The sequence below is a fragment of the Prionailurus bengalensis genome, chromosome B2, assembly GCF_016509475.1.
Source record: "Prionailurus bengalensis isolate Pbe53 chromosome B2, Fcat_Pben_1.1_paternal_pri, whole genome shotgun sequence".
Classification (NCBI taxonomy): domain Eukaryota; kingdom Metazoa; phylum Chordata; class Mammalia; order Carnivora; family Felidae; genus Prionailurus; species Prionailurus bengalensis.
Genome location: NC_057349.1, coordinates 2,852,667 through 2,868,126, shown reverse-complemented (window position 1 = coordinate 2,868,126; position 15,460 = coordinate 2,852,667). Strand labels below are relative to the sequence as shown.

The following is a 15,460-nucleotide window of genomic DNA, read 5'->3' as shown; positions in this document are numbered from 1 at the left end:
CCTCTAAACCCTGTTTCAGGCCATTTATGTAGGTGAAAACTTTTTTTTTTTTTTAATTTTTTTTTTCAACGTTTATTTATTTTTGGGACAGAGAGAGACAGAGCATCAACGGGGGAGGGGCAGAGAGAGAGGGAGACAAGAATCGGAAGCAGGCTCCAGGCTCTGAGCCATCAGCCCAGAGCCCGACGCGGGGCTCGAACTCACGGACTGCAAGATCGTGACCTGGCTGAAGTCGGACGCTTAACCGACTGCGCCACCGTAGGTGAAAATTTTTAAGTGCACTTGGTACCAGTTTCCATCTCAAAAATACATTATTTCTAATCTTATCCAGATAAGAAACCTTATTACTGGTAGAGATATATTTAGAAATGCATTTTTTACACTTAAGAATCTCTTTCATAATGAGAACCGTGTCAGTGGGGGACACTTCCGGCAGCATAGCCCGCTGCAGAGTGAGCACCCCCCATGATTCCTTCGTAAAGAATCTTTGGCCGGGTGCCTGGGTGGCTCAGTCAGTTGAGCATCGGACTCTTGGTTTCAGTTCAGGTCATGATCACACGTTTTGTGACTTCAAGGCCCTGCATCAGGCTCTGCGCTGACAGTGGGGTTACTGCTTGGGATTCTCTCCCCCAATCTGTTCCTCCCCTGCTTGTGCTGTCTCTCAAAATAAACTTTAAAAAAATATGCATAATGAATTCTTGGTGACTTTGCTTGCTTCCCTGCTTGATGGCCTCTCAGGGCTTCTCCCCTCTGGAGAGCCTGTGGGCAGTTCTAAAACCGTCTGTTCTCATCTAATTATCTCAGCATCTCCCCTGCCTCCTAAACACTGGTGTTCCCAGGGAACAAGTACTACCGGAATTGGAAGACAAGTTTGGAGAATCCCACCTTGTGAGACAGAAACTTCAAAGAAATAAGAATCTTCAAAGAAATAAGATTGGCCACTAGCAGAAGTGAAATCTTTTTTACGAGTTGCTGAGTATTACTGATCAAATTAGATTGTTTTCCAAATATCAACCAATGACAATAGTGACCAACTCCTGCATGTGATCTTATAAGAGGATTTGGGTTTATTTCCTCAATGTTACAAGAGACACACCACACTAGGAATTCTAGATGAAATTAGGTTTACTGGGTCTTACTGTGTACTTAACATCTCCTCTGGGGGCGGGGGGGGGGGTACTCTCCTACAGTCTCATATATTACCACATTTATCTTTAAAGCAATCTCTTGAAAGCAAGGATCCATTTCATCATTAAGGAAAACGCCATCTAAAATAACTTCTAATCTGGGCATCTGGGTGGCTCAGTTAAGTGTTCGACTTTGGCGCAGGTCATGATCTCCCAGTTCGTGGGTTCGAGCCCAGCATCCGGCTCTTTGCTGACAGCTCACAGCCCGGAGCCTGCTTCGGATTCTGTGTCTCCCTCTCTCTCTGCCCCTCCCCCACTCATGCTCTGTCTCTCTATGTCTCTCTCGAAAATAAATAAAACATTAACAAAAAAATTGAAAATAACTTATAATCTACATGTTTGCTAGTCTATACTGGTGTGGGATCTGGGAAAAGGAGAGTCACAGAATAATGATTTGTAATGGTTTATTTAACAAGTATGTATATCTGACCATTAGAAATGGTACTTCTGGGGGCGCCTGGCTGGCTGAGTCTGTGGAGCGTGCCACTTCTGATCTCCGGGTCATGAGTTCAAGCTCCACGTTGGGTGTAGAGATCACTTAAGTAAATAAGTAAATTTAAAAGAGAGAGAGTACCTTCAACAGGTAAATTTCCAAAAGAGAGAAAGCAGTGCTGAGAACAAGAAAGGACTCAGCTGTACTCTCCAGCCCAGCCTGCATGAACACCACACTTCCCATGCCCTCTAAAGTCTGCAGCTGGAGGTGACCATACCAGGTACATACCTTCAAAGCAGCCCTACCTGAGGAACCAAAGACTTCATCTTCCTTCTGAATCTTTTGGGGCACAAAGCTGGTCTCCAGCCTCTCTGGACAACAGCAAAAGAAAATACTGCTGCCAACGGGGCAGTGGCTATGGCGCAGAGCCGTGGGGTGTGGTCATCTCGTCTAGACTGATGGAGTCCATTGGGTGACCACTAACTCTTCTGGTTTTTGTTTTTTTTTTTTCCCCATTGCATTGGTTATTCACTGTTGTGTAATGAATTACCCCCAAAACTTAACAAAAAATGTATTATTTCACACAGTTTCTGGAGGTCAGAAAACAGTGGTTTAGCTGGGTGGTCTGGTTCAGGGTCTCTCAAGAAGAGTCAAGCTGTCCACAGGGGCCATGGTCACTTGAGGCTTCACTGGGGCCGGAGATGGCTGGGGCTCCCGTGGCTGTTGGGAGTTGTTCATGGAATGTCGGGGAAAGCGTCAGTTTCGTGGGCTGCCTGCATGTCCTCCCAACACGGCAGCCAGGGCAAGTGACGGGAGAGAGAGCAAGGACAGGACCTTCTGTGACCTCGTCTCCAAATAGCTCCCCATTACTTTGGCTTCATGCCTTTGCTTTATCCCATTCACTAGAAGCCAGTCCCTAACCAAATCCAGTCCAAACTCAAGGGGAGAGGAATTAGGCCCCATTTTTTGAAGGTAAGAGTATCAAAGAATTTTTGAACGTGTCCTAAAACCACCTTTTCTATGCCCAAACTTAGCCTTCCAACAGAATATTCCTCACTGTTCCATAGACACTCTTCCATAGACACCCCCACCCCACCCTCCGATCCCAGCAGGTGTCCTGTCGGAGGACCTGGAAGATATCAAAACAACCTGACTTCTGCCCTGAGCCTTTTTGCCTAAAGGAAAATAGGCTTTCCTGCCCCTAGCTTTGCTTTTCTTTTTAAAAAATTAATTCTTTATTTTCCTATAGCCATTGGAGGCTTATCCAGATCTTCCATCCTAGGGTTTATTGAACGACTCTTCAACAGATCTACCAGCTTTGCGCCCTAATACTTGGGTACTTATGGAAAAGATAAACGTTTCTAGAGCTAGTGAAGCAGTAGTTAGTGATAGGCCCTGTCCACACCCCAGCTACAGTCAGGTTCACATCCAAAAAGATATGCAAAGATACTTTGGACACTGTCAAGCTTTCTATAGTTGTCAGTATTTTCTCTACGCACCGTGGGAATCACAGTAGTGGTGATTACACGCAGCATGACAGGTGCAATGCTGGTGGCGGTGAGCACGGTAACCGCCTAGGGCTGAATGGAGCTATCTTGGGTGGAAAAGACAGCAAAATCAGCAATACATTCGTTCAACGAGGATTTAATTAGCACCTGCCGTGTATCAGGCTTTTACTATTCCAGGGATAGGACAGTAAACAGAAAAGACTCTGGCCTCATGACATGTATGTTTTATGGGGAGAGAAGAGTGGGGTGGTTGGCCTCCTGGCCTCCGGTGCCAGGCCCCCAGAAGCTGGCAGAGGAGGACCAGAGGGCCAACGCGCTGAACTTAGAATATCTTTTCTTAGCATGTGTGTGGAGGACAGTAAACATTCCTGAGCTTTATCCTATACAGTTACCAGATGTTAGTGCTAAGCAATGAGAAATGTCATGAGAATGGTCTGAACACGAAGCTCATTTGTTTGGCAAACAGAGCTACGGCCTCAGCCAAATTCTGGCTTTTTGCTTTTTTGGAGTTGTATAAAGGGAATGGAATATCGGTAAGAAAACGTGAGGCCTGCACGCCTGCTAGGTTCTAGGCAAAACACTAGCAGTGCCCGATTTTAACCTGGCGGCACCCGCCACGTCCTGGGAACCTGGACAACTCAAATCTTTCAACTCCATGGAAGAACTTCAACGTGCAAGTAAGTTGTCCTCCTGCGTGCAGTGGATACACCGAAGTTGCACCGAACTCCACTCCCGGATTGTAGGAGATGGGGCGGGAGGTACCGTATCTATGTTGAATCTTGCTTTAACTGGTGGCAAAGTTCCTTTCCTGAAGGTCTTCTATTTTTACATCTGGAGTACTTAAAGGATCAAACGGTAACTTGGTCTCTGCAGTCTTTTTAGATAAACCGTCTATTAAGGAGCAGCTTTCTAAAGTATTTAGTAGAAGACGAACCCAGTACGCAAAGGCCTCCACCACTAAACGTATTTAGCATAAGGCGAAGCGACACTAGCTGCTGGAGAAAAACTGCGGTACGCCGACCCCACTTCCCTGCTCTCTTCCACGAGGTCTGTACTTTTAAGTCAGCAGGCCGGAGTACACAGCTTCTCTCCGTGAAAACAGAAGTGGCTCTGAAAAGAGCCTTTGGGGGAGGGGGGAGGAGGCGAGGGCGGCCGGACCAGCTTCGGGAGAAGTTTACGCCCGCTCCCCACGGATGCGGCGCGCCAGCTGGATGTCCTTAGGCATGATGGTGACGCGCTTGGCGTGGATGGCGCACAGGTTGGTGTCCTCGAAGAGCCCCACCAGGTAGGCCTCGCACGCCTCCTGCAGCGCCATCACGGCCGAGCTCTGGAAGCGCAGGTCGGTCTTGAAGTCCTGCGCGATCTCGCGCACCAGCCGCTGGAACGGCAGCTTGCGGATCAGCAGCTCGGTGGACTTCTGGTAGCGGCGGATCTCGCGCAGGGCCACCGTGCCGGGCCGGTAGCGGTGCGGCTTCTTGACGCCGCCGGTGGCCGGCGCGCTCTTGCGGGCCGCCTTGGTGGCCAGCTGCTTGCGCGGGGCCTTGCCGCCCGTCGACTTGCGCGCCGTCTGCTTCGTGCGAGCCATAACGGTGAAGCTCGCGCTGCGAAAACCAGCGACTGAAGTCCGCGCCGGGACCAGACTTTATACTGATGACACGATCCTGATTGGCCAGGACTGTCGCGGGAGTAACCTGATTGGTTTTTCCTTCAATCCTCATCTGAGTCCTAAAATCTCTGAAACCGTTTTGTTTTCCATGCTACTGATTTTATTTCCTATTACAGGAACAAAATCATTGCCGTACTCCATCCTAAGTTTACTGTTTTCAACCAAAACGTTAAGATTCCACCAGTGAAACAGAATCGGACCTGGAATTTGTGGAAGTCAGCGCCTAAATTATCTCTTTAAAAATGCATTTTTATTTCAGCTTCTTCCCCTTTTCAAATATGGCGGGGGGTGGGGGAGCGGGAATTACACCAGAATAATGTATTCGTTAGTCTCATTTTAAGTAAGTTCCGCTTCGTGACTGCATCATTTATATCTGCTTTTAATGACAGTACCAAGACCTGGAATAAAGGTTTTACACTAAGACAGTGGCTCTTTGGAACAACCAAACTGCCCTATGTGGTGTGGGGAGGAGCTGGCTGTCAGTCCAAGTTACCAGTGAGTGTTATCTGACACCTTCACTAACCGATTTTGATGAAATCAAGTGCCTTTTTGGATTAACTCCTAATTGTATGCTAAGTTTAACCAGGGTGTGGAGTGGTGAGATTCAGCGGTCAACACTTAAGAGCTTTTTCAAATAGTTCTGAAAGTGTTAGGACGCTTTAATTGACCAGTGGACCATGAGGTTCTGCTAGTTAAGACTCGGGGTGGGGGCTGGAGGACAAAATAGGCTTAGTATTTAGAGTAGTCGCTGGAAGAGAAACTTGTTTTTAATTACCCAGAACACTGTGCTCGTGGGGAGGTGACCAAAAGGTATTTTAATGGCTTTATTGAGCAAACCAGAGTCAAAAGGAACTTGGGCAAACCAAAGGAGACTTTTCACTTTGGGTCCCTCGAACTTAAAGGGTTCAGAAAAACGCGTGTTCAGTTCCTCCACAGAAATGGTGGGTGGCTCTGAAAAGAGCCTTTGATCTCAATCTGAAACGTGGGAACTCAAACTTTATTTGCCCTTGGCCTTGTGGTGGCTCTCGGTCTTCTTGGGCAGCAGCACGGCCTGGATGTTGGGCAGGACGCCGCCCTGCGCGATGGTGACGCGGCCCAGCAGCTTGTTGAGCTCCTCGTCGTTGCGGATGGCCAGCTGCAGGTGGCGCGGGATGATGCGCGTCTTCTTGTTGTCGCGGGCCGCGTTGCCCGCCAGCTCCAGGATCTCGGCCGTCAGGTACTCCAGCACGGCCGCCAGGTACACCGGCGCGCCGGCCCCCACCCGCTCGGCGTAGTTGCCCTTGCGGAGCAGGCGGTGCACGCGGCCCACCGGGAACTGCAGCCCGGCCCGCGACGAGCGCGTCTTGGCCTTGGCGCGAGCCTTGCCGCCCTGCTTCCCGCGCCCAGACATGACCACCTCAACACTCTAGAGGCACTTAGCAAGACGAGCACCCAACCAGCACTTTTTATAGCCCTGATTGGGCGCGAAAAAGAAGGCTTTGCATTGGCTAAACTTGTGGCTTTATTTTCTCCAACGAGAATGCAGCTTTGGGAGTCTTGCGTTGTGATTGGACAGAACTAACAACTGCCGTCACGTTGACTAGTCACCAATCAGGCCCAGGACTGTAACTTACACCTTATTTGCATAAAGGCTTCTATATAAAAAGGACAAGGAGGGGTTACAGCCTACAGTGCGTTTTTCTCCTTTTCTCCCGATTGCCTTGCGCGTCCTTCCCGCCATGCCTGAGCCAGCCAAGTCGGCCCCGGCCCCGAAGAAGGGCTCCAAGAAGGCGGTGACCAAGGCGCAGAAGAAGGACGGCAAGAAGCGCAAGCGCAGCCGCAAGGAGAGCTACTCGGTGTACGTGTACAAGGTGCTGAAGCAGGTGCACCCCGACACCGGCATCTCGTCCAAGGCCATGGGCATCATGAACTCGTTCGTCAACGACATCTTCGAGCGCATCGCGGGCGAGGCGTCGCGCCTGGCGCATTACAACAAGCGCTCGACCATCACGTCCCGGGAGATCCAGACGGCCGTGCGCCTGCTGCTGCCCGGCGAGCTGGCCAAGCACGCCGTGTCCGAGGGCACCAAGGCCGTCACCAAGTACACCAGCTCCAAGTGAGTGCTGGGAGGCACGATCCAACCCAAAGGCTCTTTTCAGAGCCACCTACGTTTTCCGAGAAAGCAGCTGGCTTATTTTGTCTCGTTTCCTTTAGAAGTGTTTGGGGCTGGGTTCGGACTGGGAAAGAGCGGGAAGAGCGGTAGGAGGCTAAGCCCCCCGCAAGAGCGGTTGGGTAAGCATTTAAGCTCATTGTCCTTCAACTTTAGTGTGGCTTCTTAGGCGCCTTTTGGAAGGTGGCCTTGTCCTCTGCTGCGGCAGCCGAAATTGAGCCTTTAGTTATTTTATCCGTGGAGCCCCCGGCATTAATCCTTGGTTGCCTGCAGAGCCCGCCGATAAGCTACGCTACTTCCTGGGGAGGAGCTCCCTAATTTTACCACGTTCCTGAACTCGTGGGCATCATTTTCATCTCCTTTTTTTCTTTGCTCTCTCCGAGACTGGTTTTTTGTCTCCATCGTTGGAGGCCTTAGGGTGGCGCGTTAGGCTTCCTTGTCCTCTTCTGCCATCTTGTGGCAAAAAAGCGGAGGCACGGATCTAAGGCTTCCCGAGGACAACCAATTTGGAGGGTAGGCAGAGTGACTGTTTGTCTCTTTACCCGCTGGATTTGAGGAGTTTCCTTGACAGTCACTCGTGCGCATGATAGAAAGTCGTGGAGAGTATTGCCGTCTGGTTAAAGCTGTCAAAAGAAAAAAACAACAACAAAAAGCAAAATACTCTGCACCCTAAAATAAGTTTTAAAGAAATAAGAGTTGTAGGGTCCTGCGCTCTCTATTTCTGGTCCTCAAAGTAACAAGCGCTTTGTTCCCTGTGAACCTAAACACCGGACAGAACCCTCAAACCCCTGGTTTTGCCGGCTGCTCTTTGAAGGCATGTCAGGATTTAGGAATATGATTACATGTAAGTTGCACTTTTTCCACCATGAAGGGGCCAGTATAGACTTGGTAACCCCAATTTTGCAGGTCCCTCCGCGCTTTTAAGTATGTGTTTCCCCCAAAGTCTGACTCTTCCCCTCTTTGCAGGTAGACGTTTTCTTTCTAGATATTTCTGTCTCGTGCTCCTCCATCGATACTTCTACTGCCTAATTAAGTCCCAACATTCTACTAAAATGCTTGCAATAGTCTTCTGGTGTTGCCACAACAAAATACCATTTACTGTGTGGTTTAAGCAACATATATTTATTTTCTCACGGTTCTGGAGGCTATGAGTCCAAGATCAAGGTGTGCGCAGGGTTAGCTTTCCTCTGCTTACACCTGTGTCCTCGTGTGGGCTTTTTTCTGTGTTTGCACACCTCTGGTGTCTCTCCTTCTTCCTGTAAGAACCTCAGTCCTATTGGATCAGGACCTTCCTTATGACTTCATCTAACCTTAATTACCTCTTAAAGGCTGTGTGTCCAAATACAGTCACACTGGGGTTTGAGAGAACGCAATTTAATCCATAACAGCACATAAAGCCATTTTCCATGCTTTGCTGTCAACCTTCCAGTCCAAATTGTCTTTCATAAAACATCTACACTTAGCTTACAGTGCCGCTAACAAGACAGCCTACGCCGGGGTTTCAAATTAGATGCTCACAAAGGCCCAGCCCATAAGAGCCAAACTGGCTGGATATTAGAAACCACGCCTCATCTGCACAAAAAAACAGTCTTCGCTCTTTTTCTTCTTTTTTAAATGTTTATTTATTTTTGAGACAGAGAGAGACAGAGCATGAACAGGGGAGGAGCAGAGAGAGAGGGGGAGACACAGAATCCAAAGCAGGCTCCAGGCTCTGAGCTGTCGGCACAGAGCCCGACGCAGGGCTCGAACTCACGGACCATGAGATGGTGACCTGAACCGAAGTTGGACGCTTAACCGACTGAGCCGCCCAGGGGCCCCTCTTTGCTCTTTTTCTTGAAGCACATGGACTTTCCATACCAAATGTCATTTTCCCGGTTTTAAAGGCACATTTTGCTGTTCTCTTGTGGATGCTATAATGCCAGCTAGCATCTGCCCATGAAGGGGACCAGCGGGAACTTCAGAGACCTGAAGAACGTGAGGCCTATGTGGTAGATTTCAACTACTTGTTGCCCTGCAGGGGCTGCGAGCCCTGGACAGCGAGTCTCTCCAAATTTCAAGAGGATATGAGATGCATTTGAATCTGGAATATTCTAAAATTTCAATACGGGCAACTAATAAAAAATGCATAACATGGTGTGCGTGAAACAAAAAAAACGTCTTAAAGCTCACAACCCTTAAGCTCACAGTTGGAGATCTCTGGGCATTAGCAGAGATTCCTGTGCCCATGACAAGCTGTCCCTTATACATCCCCTGCTACCAAAGCCCAGATCCAGTTCCCAGATCTCCCCAGCTTCCTACATCCTTCACAGAAAAGAATCCATTCCTCACCTGGAAGGTGTGGGCAGAGCACAGGGTCTTGCACACTGCAGGCTTTCAACAGCTGCTCTCTGCCGATTAAATAAATGGATAAAAAGCTAACAGATTTTTTAATTCTTTAAGCTTGCAATGAAATAAAATGAAATAAAAGCGGTGAAAGGTGGAGTTATTTATTGTGGATTTGATAGTTACCTGGTTAAATAAGCCCATTCCTATCGGATTATGTTATGTTTGTCTTATCGTGATATATTCTCCTGTATCTACTTTTCTTTGGTCGAGTCTTTTCTTTAGTGACTGTCCCCGCCTCTCCTGCCTGATGAGGAATGAAAGCGAAGGACTGAAGGCGCCACCGGGAATCCGAACCGGAGCTCCACCTCTCCCCTTCCTAGTGTGAATCCCTTCCATAAAGGGCCCACCCTTGTTCCCCTGAACCGAGCTCGTCTTTCTCGTTTAGTCCCTTACTTCCTGCTGTCCACTGAAGTGAGACACAGACTCTCACATTCCGTTTAATTCAACTATCTAGTGAGTCACTGCTTTTACTTTATGTTTTTATTTTACTTTACCTTCATGCCTATGGGAGAAATAAGAACCAAACTGTCTTCTGATCAAAGAAATATCACAAAGGGGAAAGGTCTTGGGGCGACAAGGAGATTCGATCTAGCATCTTATTACCGGGGCAGCACATTGTTAAAAAGACAATCATTGGCAGACTTAGAATTTAAATGTTACTTTCACAGGTCATAGGAACGATCTGAAGTCCACGTCTTTGAAAAGCTTTCATCAGAAACGTTGGTGGCCAGGTCCCTTGATGAAGCCTTACAGGATCCATCCCTCTCTGTAGCAAAGAAGGGGCTTTGTCTCTCCCGCGCCAAAAAGGGTATGTTTCTTAAAGTCTAGGTGCTGCTATTCCACTAATTGGTACCTCCTGATAAAAGCAGGCCTGCGAATGAAATGCTGACGTGGAGAAGTAAAAAGAGAAAGGGGAATATTAATAAAATTATTATGAGCTGTCAGGATAAATTACCAGCTACCTGGAAGTGGATGAAGGGGACACCAGGGTGGCCTTTCAGTGGCGCACTGTGGCAGCCTCCAGGTCATGTGGCCGCTGGAGGGTGCATCTTCGATTGCCTTTGAATGATTAGGCTATTTAACGACTTGATAGAGACAGACTGTCAGTTGCAGACATTAATAAAATGCACATGATTCCGGGTGATGAACGTGGAAAGGAAGGTGGGAAAAAGTGAGCTGGTCCCAGTCTCTTGTCTTCCCCCAAAGCTCATCAAATGGACACTCAGGTCCACAAGAAGAATCTGGCTCCACACAAGGAAATTCCGCAGTTTGGAAATCTCTGTAATCTGCCTTAAAAGCCATCCAGTGAAGACGACGATTGAAGACCAGCACTTTGAGGAATCAGAAGGCTTGAGTCCCATCCACCATTCATCCCAGCAGCAACAGCCACACCTTTCTGGGTGTTTTACCAGATTGATCTTTTTTTTTTTTTTTTTTTTTTTTTTTTTTTTTTTTTTTTTTCAGATTGATCTTTTAAAATAAGCATTGTGCTATTTAAATAAAAGCCTTCATATGAGTCGTCCCCAGACTCTTTGCAAATAAAGATTATTTATTTTAAAAAAAATGGGAGAGATGCACATCAAATTCATGTAGCCTTGCCCAGAGCAAGAGGATGGTAGGATTGAGGTGAAGTTAGAGTGCTTCAGTTTTGTGTGGGCTTCCCCCCCCCCCCCTTTAAATATAAAAGAGATTTCTAGTGAACATACCACAATGTTAAATAATAGATCGATTTTGTGTGGTCATTTTCGTATCCCATAATTTTTTAAAAAGTAAGAGAAGGTGAAGAAAAACGTCACATATTGGTTGGTGTTTGGTGTATTAGAAATTGTAGCTTTTCACATATTCACCAAATCACCAAAACAGACAAAAATCTCCATTCTTGTGCACTTAGATCCCAGGAGGGAGAAAACATATACTATAAAATACACGGCATGCCACGTGCTAAGGAGGAAAACAGTGGGGGAGAGATTGTTGGGACAGTTGCCATTTTAAATACCCCAAACTGTCCTTAACTAAATCTCCAAAACTGAAAATAGCTCTGTACGGTTCTTTTGAAATCGGAACCTAAAGTCTTGTGGTCTTCCCACATGGTAGTCAGTAGATATGCGACCTTACAGATGATGGTTAAAATGAATTCTCTCCTCTCTGACCTGGGGCACCTGACATTGCTTAATTAGAAACTTTTCGATTTGTAGATTATTTTCGTCTCCAAAATTATTCCCCTGCCAAAACCTGCCAAAGCGTTCATTAGAGATGGTGGGGAATTATGTTCTCTGCTTTTTGTGGGGTGTTTTTTTTTTTTTTTTTGAATAAAAAGATCCAGCTAGCAGAGGATGGTTTCGATCCATCGACCTCTGGGTTATGGGCCCAGCACGCTTCCGCTGCGCCACTCTGCTCGGCACGACGCAAAAAGCTTTAGGAAGGTCTTTTGTTATATTTTCCTCCAAAGGCTGCCACCAGCTTTTGTATTTTGTTTTTGAGATAATTGTGTTTTTTCCTTTAAAGTTCGCTCGTTATTCATGCTTCCGAAAGGACAATGAGCCCAGGGTGCACTGACCCCAAATATTCCGAATGCAAAACATTTCATGATTCCGCCGGGAAAACAGTCGCGCCCCGCCTGCCCCGCTGGTCTGAGCGGGAGCGAGTCTGCACCTCACAGTCCCACCCTGTACGAGTAGCCCCCCAAAATCCAGCGTGGGAGGCATCCTACGTTTGCACGCACGGGAGCGATTTAAAAATAATTAGAAAGGATCCAAGAGGTAAAAACAGCCCCATGGGCCCCTTGCATTGGCCGGGAATCGAACCCGGGCCTCCCGCGTGGCAGGCGAGAATTCTACCACTGAACCACCAATGCCCGGTAAGCGAGAGTGAACGCCAGCGCTAGAAATGGCCGCGGCGCCGCAACACCGACAACCGTGTATTTCTTTCCCTTAGCTCGTGTTCTGTTCTTATTGACTAGAACCCGGTGATGCCCCTTCTTCCCCTCTTTTCAGGAAAACCTCACTTTCGTTGCGAGTTCCGCGACCGGGAGGCCGGCCGGGCGGGGGCGGAGCGGTGGGACCTCCGGCCACTGGGTGGGACCCTCGGGACGCGGTGGGGGCAGCGAGGTCGCGCCCCCGGCCGGCGGTGCGGGCAGCGCGGTGGGCCTCCCGGAAGGCGGTGGGGATGGCCCGGTGGCGCCCTCTGCTGGCCGCCACGGAGAAAAGCAACGCGGGGCTTAGGCGTCCTTCGGTGGCCATAGAAACCCCTTCAGAGTCTAGGGCACAGAGGTGTCAATGAAACGTAATTTCCAAAAACCAAAAAACAAACAAAAAGACCAGGTGAAATCATAACTGTCATACGAATATAAAATTTTTGAAAGTTTTTTTTTTTTTTTTAAGATTTCATTTAGCTCCTTCCTGAGATAACTGATGAGGGGTTACTACCCGTTGAGAGAAGTCAAAGAAGGGATGCCATTTACAGGGGAGGAACAGTGACCCGAATGTGACCCGAATGTGTCGGCGGGGTCAAAACCGGCTTTTCGGCGGTGGGAGTGGGCAGGGGGAGCGGACTGGGGAGAAGGAAAATGTCCCGTCACCAGACAGAATCCATCCCGTGTCCACAGACGCGACTTGTGTTCTACTGCTACCAGTCACCGTCAGTTACAGAGTTGTCAAATAGGATCAGAATCACGTGACACAGACGGGTGTGCCGAAGTTCTCCTCTGAAGCAGATTTTCCTGCAGCTTTTTTCTTTTTCTGGGAGATTCGGCCAACTCCGAGTACGAACTTAAGGGCCCAACTCGCAAGGTAAACACACCTTTGTGTTAAGAGCCCTGGGTTACTGTTCCTGACCATCTTTCCTTACAGTCTAGGGTGGGGGGTCCTTAACCTGTGGGTTCACAGACCCCTGTAGGAACGCCGTGAAACATGTGAACATTCTCCCTGGAGGCCTGTGCACACGCACATGCACTTGCGATTGAGTTCAGGTATTGGGCCTAGGATGAGCTCTCTTTTACCTGGAAGGGGGTCCTTCTTTGGGAACATACTGCTCAGACATTCATTTCCACCCCTACCCTCTCCAGGTTTCTGCTCAGGGCCTCAGCTTGGACTGGGGGCAGGGGGCAAAGAGATATTTGTAACCGGGTATAGATAAACCTGAATTCCTTAAAATCAAGCAAGAGACCCACGGGGGCAGGAAGAGCGGCCCTGGGATTTTGCCCTTGATGAGGGAGCGCGGGGCCACCTGAGGGCACAGTGCAGCCTCCGGGCACCCCCACCCTCAAGGTGGGATCTGTGTGATAGTCCCTGGACACTCCAGGCTACCCCAAAACAGGAAAGGATAAAAAACCAAACGGTTGAACTGATAAGAGTCTCCACCAGTTTACGAGAAAAAGGCAACCCCATCAATAGCCTGAAGTCCGGGAAGTCCCTACTGTCTTACGTTAATGCTTTGCCAGAGGGAGAAACAACCTTAGCTTGACCATAGCTGGGCCTCCAGTAAGTCTTGAGCTTGTGAAAGTCTCTTTGGGAACTCCCTCTGGACTCTTCCCCTGGCTCCATAAAGGGGTCACCCCCCTACCACTCCAGTGCAGCCCTCCCTGCCTGCAGGTCCTGTCCCCGCGCTGTAATCAAATCACCTCTTTGCACCAAAGAGGTCTTCAAGAATTCTTTCTCGGTCATCGGCTCTGGACGCCATGAACCCCCCCATCACCCCAAAACTTCATCACCCTCAGCTTGCCTCGTGCTCCCTCATCACCCCTGGCTATACTGTCTTTGGTCCAAATGGGCACATATTCATGTTGACCTGGTCACCTCGAAAGCAAGAACTTCCGCTGAAGTGAAAGAGCACTCCTGTGTCTCCTACCCGCACGAGCCAGGATGCAGGTGTAGGTGGGGGTACGTTTCCCTCCTTACCTCACCGGCTCTTTAGCTGCCCTCATAATTAGATTGACATGAGACAGATGCACCGAAGGCAAAAAAGTTAATTTTATACATAAAATTGTAAGATAAATTAAATCTATAAAATATAAGACCATAAAGATATAAGACTCAAATAAGTGACCAAAGCAGGCAGCTTTTATGCCTTTCAGGCAACGAAACAATAAATTTGTGAATCACTGACAAGACAAAGTTAGCAAGCATGTCACATTATTAATTATTGTATTAATTATATTATATTTCAGCATATAATATTTATTAATAATAATTGTAGTAATTACTAATTATTACGTATTCCTCTTCCCTATTGATGAAGACTGTGTAGGGGTCTTTCCTCTGTAGGGAAAAATAACCTTCCCTCTACCCTTCATTGCTCGTGGCTGAGGACCAGCCCCCACATAAAAGAGATGAACAAGAGAAGAACAAACACGTTTCGCAACAGGTGTACCTTATGCATACGTGGGAAAACTCCCCGGAATGGCCCCGGGGCCACCCCCTTAAACACCATCTTCCGCTAAAAACAAAGATGTGGGCGTGAGGGTGGGAGAGGGGCAGTTACGGGAGGGGACTAGGCAACCCACAGGAAGGTGGTTGTCCAGATTTAATCTGGTGCCTTCCCCACCGAGCTTCCGGTGGTTTAGAGTCACCTTTCTCTTCCAGGTGCAGACAGGGAGTCGCCCTTACGAGGACTCGAGGACTCTTATCGACGACGAGTCCCCCTTACGACGAATCTCCAAATGGAGATTTCTGTTATAAATGTAAACTGCCTCGACCAAAGGATATCTTCTCTGCTTTTATTTTTTTTTATTTTTTTATTTTTTAATTTTTTTTTCAACGTTTATTTATTTTGGGGACAGAGAGAGACAGAGCATGAACGGGGGAGGGGCAGAGAGAGAGGGAGACACAGAATCCGAAACAGGCTCCAGGCTCTGAGCCATCAGCCCAGAGCCCGACGTGGGGCTCGAACTCACAGACCGCGAGATCGTGACCTGGCTGAAGTCGGACGCTTAACCGACTGCGCCACCCAGGCGCCCCTCTTCTCTGCTTTTAGAGCTTCTGGGTCTGCTTTTTCTCAAAACAAAACAAAAAAAAATCATTTTATTTGGGGATGGATTATTCTGCTATCCTTCAACCGTGGTTTTCTTAAAGCCCTAAATTCCGTTTCTGGTGATAAGGATGCCTTCCGCTCTTCTGGTACAGGGATGGCACCTGT

The 15,460-nt window shown here is 48.2% G+C and overlaps 3 protein-coding genes and 2 non-coding genes across 5 annotated transcripts; 1 reads left to right on the top strand and 4 right to left on the bottom strand.

Moving 5' to 3' along the window:
• Positions 1 to 2,324: 2,324 nt before the first annotated feature.
• LOC122489122 (histone H3.1) lies at positions 2,325 to 4,743 on the bottom strand. The gene has a single exon (XM_043590639.1). It carries the CDS (start codon positions 4,711 to 4,713, stop codon positions 4,303 to 4,305), a length of 411 nt encoding a protein of 136 aa, XP_043446574.1. The 5' UTR covers positions 4,714 to 4,743; the 3' UTR covers positions 2,325 to 4,302.
• An 847-nt stretch (positions 4,744 to 5,590) lies between these two features.
• Positions 5,591 to 6,184, bottom strand: LOC122489126 (histone H2A type 1-E). The gene has a single exon (XM_043590644.1). The coding sequence runs from the start codon at positions 6,182 to 6,184 to the stop codon at positions 5,792 to 5,794; it is 393 nt and encodes a 130-aa protein (XP_043446579.1). The 3' UTR covers positions 5,591 to 5,791.
• Positions 6,185 to 6,497: 313 nt separating this feature from the next.
• On the top strand, positions 6,498 to 6,935 carry LOC122489131 (histone H2B type 1-C/E/F/G/I). The gene has a single exon (XM_043590650.1). The coding sequence runs from the start codon at positions 6,513 to 6,515 to the stop codon at positions 6,891 to 6,893; it is 381 nt and encodes a 126-aa protein (XP_043446585.1). The 5' UTR covers positions 6,498 to 6,512; the 3' UTR covers positions 6,894 to 6,935.
• A 4,717-nt stretch (positions 6,936 to 11,652) lies between these two features.
• TRNAM-CAU lies at positions 11,653 to 11,724 on the bottom strand. The gene has a single exon. It is a non-coding gene; the product is annotated as a tRNA-Met (tRNA).
• Positions 11,725 to 12,111: 387 nt separating this feature from the next.
• TRNAG-GCC lies at positions 12,112 to 12,182 on the bottom strand. Its single transcript has one exon. It is a non-coding gene; the product is annotated as a tRNA-Gly (tRNA).
• Between the last annotated feature and the right edge of the window lie 3,278 nt (positions 12,183 to 15,460).

Coding starts and splice junctions, on each gene's coding strand:
- LOC122489131 (XM_043590650.1), top strand. CDS start 6,513: ATGCCTGAGCCAGCCAAGTCGGCCCCGGCCCCGAAGAAGGGCTCCAAG.
- LOC122489126 (XM_043590644.1), bottom strand. CDS start 6,184: ATGTCTGGGCGCGGGAAGCAGGGCGGCAAGGCTCGCGCCAAGGCCAAG.
- LOC122489122 (XM_043590639.1), bottom strand. CDS start 4,713: ATGGCTCGCACGAAGCAGACGGCGCGCAAGTCGACGGGCGGCAAGGCC.